This window comes from Lampetra fluviatilis, chromosome 12, assembly GCF_964198595.1.
Source record: "Lampetra fluviatilis chromosome 12, kcLamFluv1.1, whole genome shotgun sequence".
Lineage (NCBI taxonomy): Eukaryota > Metazoa > Chordata > Hyperoartia > Petromyzontiformes > Petromyzontidae > Lampetra > Lampetra fluviatilis.
In genome coordinates this window covers 5160430-5171627 of record NC_136286.1, presented here as the reverse complement: position 1 = coordinate 5171627, position 11198 = coordinate 5160430, and the positions used below count along the sequence as shown (strand labels likewise).

At 42.1% G+C, this 11198-nt stretch overlaps 1 protein-coding gene across 1 annotated transcript; it reads left to right on the top strand.

The window, feature by feature from the left end:
• The first annotated feature begins 1561 nt into the window (after positions 1-1561).
• SUCLG1 (succinate-CoA ligase GDP/ADP-forming subunit alpha) lies at positions 1562-6253 on the top strand. Its single transcript, XM_078861434.1, has 9 exons — positions 1562-1684; positions 3658-3758; positions 4004-4120; positions 4241-4453; positions 4622-4679; positions 4865-4948; positions 5090-5241; positions 5739-5927; positions 6083-6253. The coding sequence occupies exons 1-9, from the start codon at positions 1651-1653 to the stop codon at positions 6107-6109; spliced, it is 975 nt and encodes a 324-aa protein (XP_078717560.1). The 5' UTR covers positions 1562-1650; the 3' UTR covers positions 6110-6253.
• The last annotated feature ends 4945 nt before the right edge of the window (positions 6254-11198 follow it).

Below are 11198 nucleotides of genomic sequence, written 5' to 3'. Positions count from 1 at the left end.
TTGTAATCTCTGCAAAGACTTGCAAAAAGGACTTGCAGAGATGCTTCAAATTCGTAGAGTTGCGTGCAATTTATTTACGTGGCGTTTTTTTCTTAACATGTGAGAATGCCATTGTTTTATTTTAATTTTATTATTTCCATTCTTCGTGACTTTACTGAAAGAACCATGAATATGAATCCCTGCAGTCACGAAAGCTTTAAATCGAAAACTTGGGTACCACTTTGTGGGGAAGTCAACAGTGGATGTCCGATGGGTTTCACCCTCGCCATATGAATATGGGATTTCCGCCACTGGTTCAGGGCCGTGATTATAGGAGCGAGATGAGCACCGCATAGACGCAAATGTTTTGAGCAAGATCTCACTTTGACCTTTGTTGAGCAGATTCGAGTGAACAAGATCTTTGCTCAACTCAAAATGTGTTTCACGTTCGCTGTAGAAACGTGCTCCTGCGTAAATGCGCGTTCCGTTTTTTTTTATTGCACGCTTTTATTTAACTCACTTTGTCTGTTGTTGTATCCTCAAATCTTGTAACTCAATTTTAACCCACTTCCCAATGTGGTATCGACTGCACACTTGGTATACTTATGTCATACTGATGACAATAGTAGATAAATATATTTGTAAACAATCTTTTTTATAGGTTAGATGTTTCGACTTGGGTCTAATTGTCCACGGTCAACTGACGTTGGCTGTAAATCACTATGGTCCTTTACGTTATGGTACATTTTGGGGCCACTTCCTGGAGTTCTTCCATTACAGTACGGTACATTTCATGAAAGCGTGTTTTTAAAAATATTACTTATTTGTGTTGGAATATTCGGGTTGTTAAAATCACAAGCCGTAAACCGATAAGTTTTCAAAATCAGTTTACCAGTTCCGAAAGGTCAGGGACCGGTCATCGCTTCCAGGGTGAATGTCTGTAACGAATGCACAGATTTTTGCACGGCAGACCGAGATGACATGTTGCCCTCTATACACATACTGGACTGTATTGCTGTTGTAGAAAGCTTGGACACGCGTGTCCCAAGTTCTTAACTTTTACTTTTATAAAATCTCAATAACTGTTATTGACACTTATTTGTCATTACGAGACAATCCCGAATGTAATCGCCTCCTTAAACTACTTGATTATTATCGTTCTAATTGAGAAATAAAAACATAGACACTTAGAACTGAGAAGTGAGTATATTTTTGACCTTTATTCTCAGTCAAAAGTAACATGTACTGTATTGGATTCTCACATTTCCTCCTTAAGACCCCTTCCTGCCCTCGTCCCCCCCGCCCCCACCCCGTAACCCCTCGCCCCCACCCATTCTTCCCCTCCACCCCCACCCCACTACCCCCTCCACCCCCACCCCATTTCCCCCCCCCGCCATCCTCCGCCTTCCCCTCCACCCCATTCCCCCCCGTCTTCCCCTCACCGCCATCCCCCCCTCAACCCCCCCCCCTTCGACTACCCCCACTTCCCCCCCACCCGCCCAGGCAAATTCCTTCACTGCCACACACAACGCCTCCCCGCCCCACCCTCTTTAAGAGACGGCGCGCGCTGATTGGCTGCCGCGCGGGGTCACTGGGTCACGGCCGACTCGTGTCTAGCGCACCCGAGCGACGCGCGCGCTGCATTGTGGTCGCCGCTCAGCTGTTGTCGCCATGTCCAGCGTCCGCCTCGCGTTCCGCCTGCTCTGTGAGTCTCACACCGATCAACTCACCCTGTCTCTTGCCTCTGCTCGCGTCTCTCTCTCTTTGCAAACACAACCACACTCTCGGTTATTAGCGTCGTTGCCGCCACTGCTGCTGCGGCTGTTGAAGTTTGCTGCTACTACGACTTAGCCCCGGGGGCCCTGAGGACGGGCGGTGACCTCTGCGTGGCGGCACGGAGCCAAGTGGAGGAGGAGGATTATGATGATGATGAGAAGAGATGGGATGATGATGTGTGCTGCTGCTCTGTCGTGTTGTGTCGAGTTATGGCTTCGTTGTGTTGCAGTTAAAATGTCTGCAGTCTACGTGCTAACGCGGGGAAGCTGGTGTCAATGTGTTACCGTATTCTCGAGATTATGACGCACTGATATCCCCCCACCCCCTGCAAGTACTTTAAAGCAACGTTGGAATGCGTCTTATAATCCGGTAGGCGTGTTTGTAATAGAATAACTTTTTCCATTGTCAAATTAAAACGCGTCAGATTGTTTTGGATGAACCCCGACTTAGCTACTTATTTTGTTTGCAATAGCCTAATTCAACTATGCTGTTTTTTACGCTTGTGGTTTATTTGAACTACCCAATTGTCTATGTTACAAAAGACGCACTTTTATCCTGTACTTTAAAGCAAAAGCTGGGAGATCCGTCTTATAATCCGGTGTGTTTTGGGGGTGCATCTAATCGGTATGTTTGTGTATGAGATATTTGTATAACTTGATATCGGGCACAATTTAGATAGAATACGGTAATTATTTTTACAGCTACAACACCGTTTGCTGAATGATAAAGTTACATTGACATTTCAAATTATTACGAATGACGCAATTATAATTGACCCCGGGTCTCTGATTTCCAACTGCGGTAGATTCGTGTGCGCTGCCAGGGTTGTGTGAACCCTTTTGGTATGCGGTGGTGCCAACTTTCGTTGCTAATATTGTGCTGTGTCCGTGGCTGGGAGGGTATCTATGTGGCGATTAGTGCGCTTTAGTCGAGCCCTATTCATGTTTGTGTTTAGTAAATAAATACAAATCCTGCACAGTTTAATTGTAGAAAAGGCCAGGGTTGGTTGTTAACCTTTTCTGTGGACTTTGCCATGCCACTCAATTGCTGAGCTAAATAAGTTGCCTTTTCTGGTATGGGCTTAAATGCAACATGGACAACAGCGGTGGTCCTACGGTCGACCACTGTAACTAGTGTAGACGCCACGAGTTGACGTTTCTAAAGTTAACAAGGCTGACCATCTGTTGTAAATTGTATGTTGATGGTGGTGTGATGTAATTGACAGTTGATGTATCTGCCAGTCATCTCAGTCAACCCATGGCACATGGGTTTGGTCCGTGACCTGCCATCGGGCCTTCGACACTTCACGTGGCCTCAAAGTGCACCTAACATGGCACAAGCGACATTGTGACGTCACCGCCACTTAGTGGTGAACGGCTTTTGTTGATATTATTGACAAGACTAGAACATTAGTTTTATGTAGTATGCCCATTTTTGTATTTTACATGTAATTTCAAGTAACAAAACATTTAAACGTTTTATTATTTAGCAATGCTTACTTGGAGATGACTGTCCTCGCATTGGTTTGTAACTATTCTCAGTAGAGGCACACTATTGATGTTTGCCTTTACTGAGACATTTAATGGAATTTAGTCATCACACCAGCAGTGCATATTGTATGATATGTGCCTCTACTGAGATATTATCAATGTGGTGGTGACATGTTATGCCATGCTTTTTTATTAGCACTGCAATGAGTGTAACCTTGATAGTGTACATTTCTATTCTGCCAATGCACATGCCATTTGGTGATATTGTTAAGTAAAACATATGTGTTATGTGGTTCACTTTTAAGGTAAGGGTTTAGTGTTATTCAAGGTGAGATTTCACCATGCACTGGAAAGTTTTGAGCCAGACCGTGTAAATTCCTCTTTACGAGTTGGTACCGCATGTCACCTGCAGCTGAGCGGACTGGAGTGAGATACTGCTACACAGCAACCCGATCAAACCTGTACATCACCAAAGACACCAAGGTCATTTGCCAAGGTTTTACTGGAAAACAGGTACAGGCCGACCGACACACTCCCAGTTGACCACATGTTTCTTGAGTTTATTTAAGTGCAAAGAAGAGTTTATTATTTTTTTTAAAGTATGTTTTACAATATATATGAGCTCTTAACGACTTAGTTCTGTTTTCACAAAAGTACACTTGTGTATAGTATTGCTTTTGTGAGGGTGGCATTATTGGTACAACATAAGCAATACCTCGACTTTTAACACGTGATGTGTCACACTGGTCATCTTGCAGGGTACCTTTCATAGCCAGCAGGCCCTGGAATATGGGGCGAAAATGGTTGGAGGAGTTTCACCAGGAAAAGGGGGGAAAGCCCATTTAGGGCTTCCTGTCTTTAACAGCGTGCAAGAGGTAAGATTTGTTTTCAATCTACGGCTTGAGTTTTATTTTTTTTAAATTGCATTGCAGTTAGTGACAAATCTCAAGCTGTATGGTGCAATTAAGCATCGTGATGTATATTGTCTTTTTCAGGCCAAAGATAAGACTGGGGCGAATGCAACTGTGATTTATGTTCCACCACCATTTGCCGCGGCTGCCATCCATGAGGCAATTGATGCAGAGATCCCACTGGTGGTGTGCATCACAGAAGGCATACCGCAGCTGGACATGGTGAAGGTTAAGCATCGCCTGCTGAGGCAGAACAAGACACGCCTCATTGGACCCAACTGTCCAGGTGTCATCAATGTAAGCTGGCCTTTCAACCTTTGTGTTTAAAATTGATACAATAAAGCAAATATAAAGGACATTTATCTTTTTTTTTACTTTTTATGGAAGCAGATTGTATTGAATCAATTGTTATTTCTTTCAATAGCATTTTATGCAATTGAAACAATTTTTAACTGACATTTTCAGCCAGAGGAGTGCAAGATTGGTATCATGCCAGGACATATACATAAAAAGGGAAGGATAGGTAAGTCATAGTTTCCCAACTATATACGTTGCTTTATTTCAGAACAGTATTAACACTCATGAATATTAATTTGAAATATGTTTCATTAGTTATTGACAGATTAATGTGTTTTAAGACAGTGAATTAAGAGATGTAGTCAAATATGTTAAAGTATGTAATTAACTTTGCAAATTAACTTCTTGAAGGAATTGTGTCAAGATCAGGGACATTGACCTATGAAGCTGTACATCAGACAACTCAAGTTGGACTGGGGCAGTCCCTCTGTGTGGGTAAGTGTCAATGTGGCTCACATACATTTTAGAAAACAGTATAATCACAAGTTCGTATATAGTTGTATTGTTTGAAATAACGTAAACTGGCATATAATGTAATTATATTCATAAATTTGAAATTGTTCTTGTATCCTGTAGGAATTGGTGGAGATCCATTTAATGGCACAAACTTCATTGACTGCCTTGAAGTATTTCTGAACGATCCAAAGACGGAAGGCATCATTTTGATTGGAGAAATTGGTGGGAGTGCAGAGGAGAATGCTGCAGAGTATCTGAAAGAGCACAACACAGTATGTTGACATAAAAACACAATCACTGTATTTTAATGTACTTTTCCATTTTTAATCATGAAAAGACCATCACATTTATCACAACTCCAACTAAGCAAAAGCATCACTTGGGAGAATACATAAAATAAATAAGCAAATAATGTCTCCATATATTGATTCAAGCAACCCTTACTCTTGATGAGAGTCTGTGTCAAAACCTGTCCAGAGTTTGCTTATTTTAATCAATGCTGCTGAAATTATGCACTTTCAGAAGGCCGTGTAGCTGCTGAGTTATATTTTTAGTTTTGTTTGGAGAGACAGATATATGAAGTAGCCATTGCTCATTTATTTTATTCCCATTTATGAGGTCACTCGCATGCAATATTTTTTGTTACATTTTATGACACTATATTACCACTTTTAAGTGGAAGTGTTTACTTATCCATTGAAACTTTTAAATTGTGTACATGATTAAATTAATGGACATTTTTGTTCCTTCCCGAAACGTGATATCACAGGGTGCCAATGCTAAGCCTGTGGTGTCGTTCATCGCTGGCTTGACGGCCCCACCTGGTCGCCGCATGGGCCATGCTGGAGCCATCATTGCTGGCGGAAAGGGTGGCGCGAAAGAGAAGATCGCCGCGTTACAGGCGGCCGGTGTTGCAGTGAGCATGTCTCCTGCACAGCTTGGCAACACCATGTACAAGGTGAGATATTTTCAGATGTATATAAAATACAAACATGCATTTTAATATTCGTGCAAAGGCTCTTGTCACAAATGAAAACATGCGGATGCAAATAGACATTGAAAATGATGACATGACAAAACAATGCGTAGTAAATGTTTGTGTGTGTTTTTCAGGAGTTTGAGAAGAGGAAGATGGTATGAATTGCAAAGAGGTGTTAGGGTGCTCTCCAGATGTGTAATCACAACCGTTCATGTTATGTCGACAATACAACATGTTAATTACAGTTGAAACTATATTTGTAGATGCCATGTCTTAATCCAAGCAAATAAACATCCCAATGGTTATGAGGTGTTTCTAGTCTTCAATCTCCCCCCCCCTACCCTTTCACAAATCGTTAATTCACATTTTAACATGATTAAGATGAGCTCTTTTCTTAAATCCATTTGTCGTGTGTTCTTGGAATTTGTGCGACGAGGAAGTATTATGAACAGCAGGGGGCAGACTGCTGCCACAAATACTTGAGTTGTGAAATATTTTTCTCAAAAAATGTTAATGCAGGAAATGTAATTTTGTTCCTGACCATTCTTACAATTTAGCGAGATTTTTTAAAATGTAACGTGCAAATGCTTGAGTGGTTAGTTTTTTTTAATGTAAATCTAATTGGAGTAATTGTATCGCAAAAATGTATAACTTTCAGCAAGTATTTTAACATGCAATATAATGAAGATTTGTTTTCAGGCCACAAACGGTCAAAAACAGGAACAATAAATTTCCAAATATCACCCAAATTAATTCAATAAATTATTGTTTTCTCATGTGTAGTTAATAAACTTGACATTTTAATATTTTTTTCACCAGAGAAAAAAGGTTTTTTAAAGTACAAAAAAGTCCTTGCGATATTTTTTGCGTACTTGAATATATTGCAATATTTTCCCTTTTAATCAAACTTTAAACTAATGTTTGCTGAACATGCGATTTTGTATTCAAATGAAAAATGACACAATAGCTCTTGTTTTTTCATGTACATCCTTTGCTTTTAGCTTCCACAAATACGTCAATGTACTTGTATTCAAATTGAAGATTACAAACTTAAGACCATTTTGCTAAATATATATTTTTATACCTATTTTTGTACCATACCTTTGTCCACAAGGTGGCAATATCAAACCACAAACATGCAGTACAGTCACTTCTTGGGAGGAGCAGAGGATCCATTTGCCAATGGTAATAAAAGTCCATTGCAAAATGGCTTCAGTTTAATTATGCCGAGTGCGCACAGACTTGACAAATAGCACACTGTAAATTTACATATATTTAAGGAAATCAATTTAGCTAAATATGTTTCTAAAGCCCAGGAAAAACCTCACTGACTGCTCGAATTTCAGGATTCTCCAGATTGGGATGTTAAACCCTTCAATGCGTTTAACTAAAGGAGAAAACAGTAATTGAGAAAAAAAAGCACACGAAGGGATAACGACGCAGGTGGGTAAAAAAAACACTTTACTGACTCGTACAACTTGTGTAACTAGGTGACTCAATGCGTGATCATCTACCAGTCCTATATATATATTCAATTGAGGTAACGTTGCATCCATGTTGGGGATCGTGGTGGCAGCATGTTGAGTAGGGTGGTCCAGACTTCCCGTTCCCTGGTGACAAATTGGCTCTTCCTGGGGAATTCCCAGGCCAGCTGAGCGACATTGTCCCGCCAGCGTGTCCTGGACCGGTTCTGGAGTCTTTGCCCAGTGGGACATGCCCAGTAGAATTCCAGGGGGAGTCAACCGGGGGGCATCCTTATCAGGTTGGCGAACCACCTCAACTGGTGCCTCTCGATCCGGAGGAGCAGCGGCTGGACTTTGAGGTTCTCCCGGATTGCCGAGCTCCTCTCCCGATCACGGAGAGTGAGCCCGGAAAACCTGGGGAGAAACCTAATTTCGGCTTTTTGTCATTCCCCATAGCTCATGACAATAGGTGAGGGCAGTAGTGTAGATCGACCGGTAAACCGCGAGGTTTGTTTGAAAACTATCGCTCCACGACCACGGAACGGTACAATGCCCGCAACACTGCTGACACCGCACCGATCCGCTGGCCGATCTCCCGCTCCCATTTACCATCACTCGCGAAACATACCCCGAGGTACTTAAACTCCTCCACTAAGGGCAGCTGTCCCCCCCCCTCACCTGGAGAGAACAATCCACCGCCTCCCGGGAGTGAACCATCACCTCATATTTAGAGGTGGTGATCCTCATTTCAGCCTCGTTCAAGTGCATACTGGAGATCGCAAGACTGACAAGGCAGAGGACAACGTCATCAGCAAAAAGCAGCAATGCCACCTTCATGCCCCCGTACTGGATACTCTCCATACCTCAGCTGCGCCTTTATATCCTGTCCATGAAAATTATAAACAGTAGTGGAGACAAGATGCGCCCTTGGCGGAGTCCAACACCCGCAGTGAACGTTTTTGATTTCACACCAAGAATACGGACACAGCTCTCCGGGAATAGAGGGACCGGATAGTGCACAAAAACGGGCACCGGTACATCATACTCCCGCAGCACCTCTCACAGGACATTGTGGGGAAATGCTTTCTCCAAGTATATAGAGCAGAGGTCGACTGGAGAAGGATACTCTCATGACCCTCAAATATCCGTGAGAGGGAAAAGAGCTGGTCCATTGTTCGACGACCATGATGGAATCCGCATTGTTCTTCCTGAATCTGAGGCTCAACCACCGGGCGGAGCCTCCTCTCCAGCACTCTGGCATAAGCTTTACCTTGGACGCCGTTGAGTGTGATTCCTCTGTAGTTGGAGCACACCCTCTGGTCCCCTTTTTAAAAATGAGAACCACAACCCCAGTTTGCCAATCCAGCGGTACTGTAGCCGCCTTCCATGCATACATTTTTCAGTTAATATCAATGACTAGATTCATAAATACTGTACATGCATTGAATTTGGTGTATACATATCCATGTTTTTCAATTCCTACTTGTAATGGATACCTTGAATTTGCCGGGGGATGCATTGTTGCACGCCTAATGTAAATGTTTCACATTGTCCACAGATGTAAACTTGACATTGTGAAAACTTGACTTAAAATATTTTTTGACACCACAAGACTGAGCCATCACAAGTGTTATGAATAATTGCCAATCAAACAATATTATACCACACAAATAGCCTCTGGTAGTTTCCTTGTTATGAACATTAAAATGGAATAAGGCAGTGAACAAGTTGCTGCTCTGCTAGAAAACAAAGCCGATACAGACATTTTCAGAATGTACACTATGGGAACCTCATTTGCCAGTAAAAATATGATAATTGGTTGTTTACCCTTCTATCTGGCAACAAAACTGACACCTTTTTACAAGGTGTCATGTTTGCATAGACCGCAATACCTGCAGTCATAATACAAACAAAAGAACACAACTCTGATAATGTGCACTGTCCTGGAAGTTGATTGGTCCACACCCGAGACAGCTTTCCTTAGAGCCTAGTCTCACATGGACCAGATGACGCGTCATCTAGTCCAACCCATGTGAGACTAGGCTCTAAGGAAAGCTGTCTCGGGTGTGGACCAATCAACTTCAAGGACAGTGCACATTATCAGAGGTATGACTTTTGTTTGTATTATGACTGCAGGTATTGCGGTCTATGCAAACAGGACTCCTTGTAAAAAGGTGTCAGTTTTGTTGCCAGATAGAAGGGTAAACAACCAATTATCATTTTCAGAATGCTTAAACAAAAACGGACAAAGAAACGGTGTACTCTATATCAGCCAGTTCTCGTCAGATACTCCTTTTATTTGAAAAAATCTATAAGAAACTTTGACATTTAGAAGAAGATGTGGGCTACATGACTGATCCATTATAAAATCACTTGTACGAAGAAATACCACTGCCTAAACTGTTGTAGTAAAAATACTCATTATTTCCCATCGAAAATATCCCGAGCAAAGCAAAGTCAAGGTAGAATAAATGTTAAGTGGCATAAATGTTCCTGCATTTTGATGAAGGTCAATTATGCACATGTAGTTCAGGAAAAATACATCGTGGAGCTTCAAGTACGTAGACAAGCCAGGCAAGCGCCCACACTGCATCGTTCAGCCAATGAAATAACACCACGGATAATTCAGAGGCACTTCATACGGCAGTTTGGAACCAGTCACGAGTACACTGGCCAGTGCTAAAAATTCATCCATTTCATCAACAACCATCCTGCTTGTACGTGCAGTCTTCACGGCAAGGCCACAAATCAACTGGAAAAGATTTTTGTTTTGTCATTAGCCATTATCCATACACTGCTGGACGAAGGCCTCCCCCATGTCACCATACCTCATGGGCCTGTGATGCCACAATCCCTTGATCCCGCGCATGTGCCGATCTCATTGCGCCATCACTCTTGGCAGTGCCATTCCGTCACAACCTCTTTCACCAGCCCTTAATGGTGATATGTCTTGGCTCCGCTCAGTTTTGTAGAATATGATGGAGCAGCAGCGAGCCACCGTTCGTGCCATGCTTGTGGGAGAGACCTAACGCAAGAGCTGCGTTTCTGTAGAGATAGTACTTCAGCCAATTATTAGGCTTATGAGCCACTCTCACGAATCCCTGTCGTCTCATCAGCATTAAGCTCGGAATGTGTTTTTTTTTACATCTTGGTTGCTCACCAAAGGTCCAAAATGCCAAGTGACCGGCATAAAACGGCTTTATTAAAGTTGAAATAGATCAAATGTAATAACTTTGCTCGAATTCAGCAAGTTTATAACGTTTGAACACATAGGCATTCACGACCAATATCCATAATGGGGGGGGGGGGCGGTAAGCTTTAGGTTTAATCGTGTAAATATAAACGTATAAATGTGTCGTTAAACTGAAATGTAAATATGAGTCGTACTTGAATTGGAAATGTTGTGGGTTAACGTGACAAATCTTACTAATTTGCTGTGTCAGGTGGTGGCGGGTTTAATGACACATTATAATTTACACGATGTAACCCCCAAAAAATCTCTCATGGATAAAGTTACAACATCTTTGGAAAATAGACGATGGTAGAGAACGCCTTCATCCTCTCACCAAAAATGCCTTACAATTGACTAAATCAATGTGGAAAAAATTGTAATCTGAGGTTCATGAATTTGCAATCTTTTTCTGATAGTTTTTTTTATCGCCAATAATTTACAGAACGTTACCAGTCTATTGGTGGATGCAGTCCTCTCCCGTGACGTGGCAGTCATGAGGGTTGTTTGATGGTACTGTGTTTCTCCACGCCAGGTCAGTGCAGGCAGGCTGGTGAA

What these genes read in the sequence shown, in the direction of transcription:
- SUCLG1 (XM_078861434.1), top strand. Translation starts at nt 1,651, where the DNA reads ATGTCCAGCGTCCGCCTCGCGTTCCGCCTGCTCT. An exon ending in CCTCGCGTTCCGCCTGCTCT is followed by an intron (nt 1,685 to 3,657) that starts GTGAGTCTCACA and finishes TGTCACCTGCAG; the next exon opens with CTGAGCGGACTGGAGTGAGA. An exon ending in AAGGTTTTACTGGAAAACAG is followed by an intron (nt 3,759 to 4,003) that starts GTACAGGCCGAC and finishes GTCATCTTGCAG; the next exon opens with GGTACCTTTCATAGCCAGCA.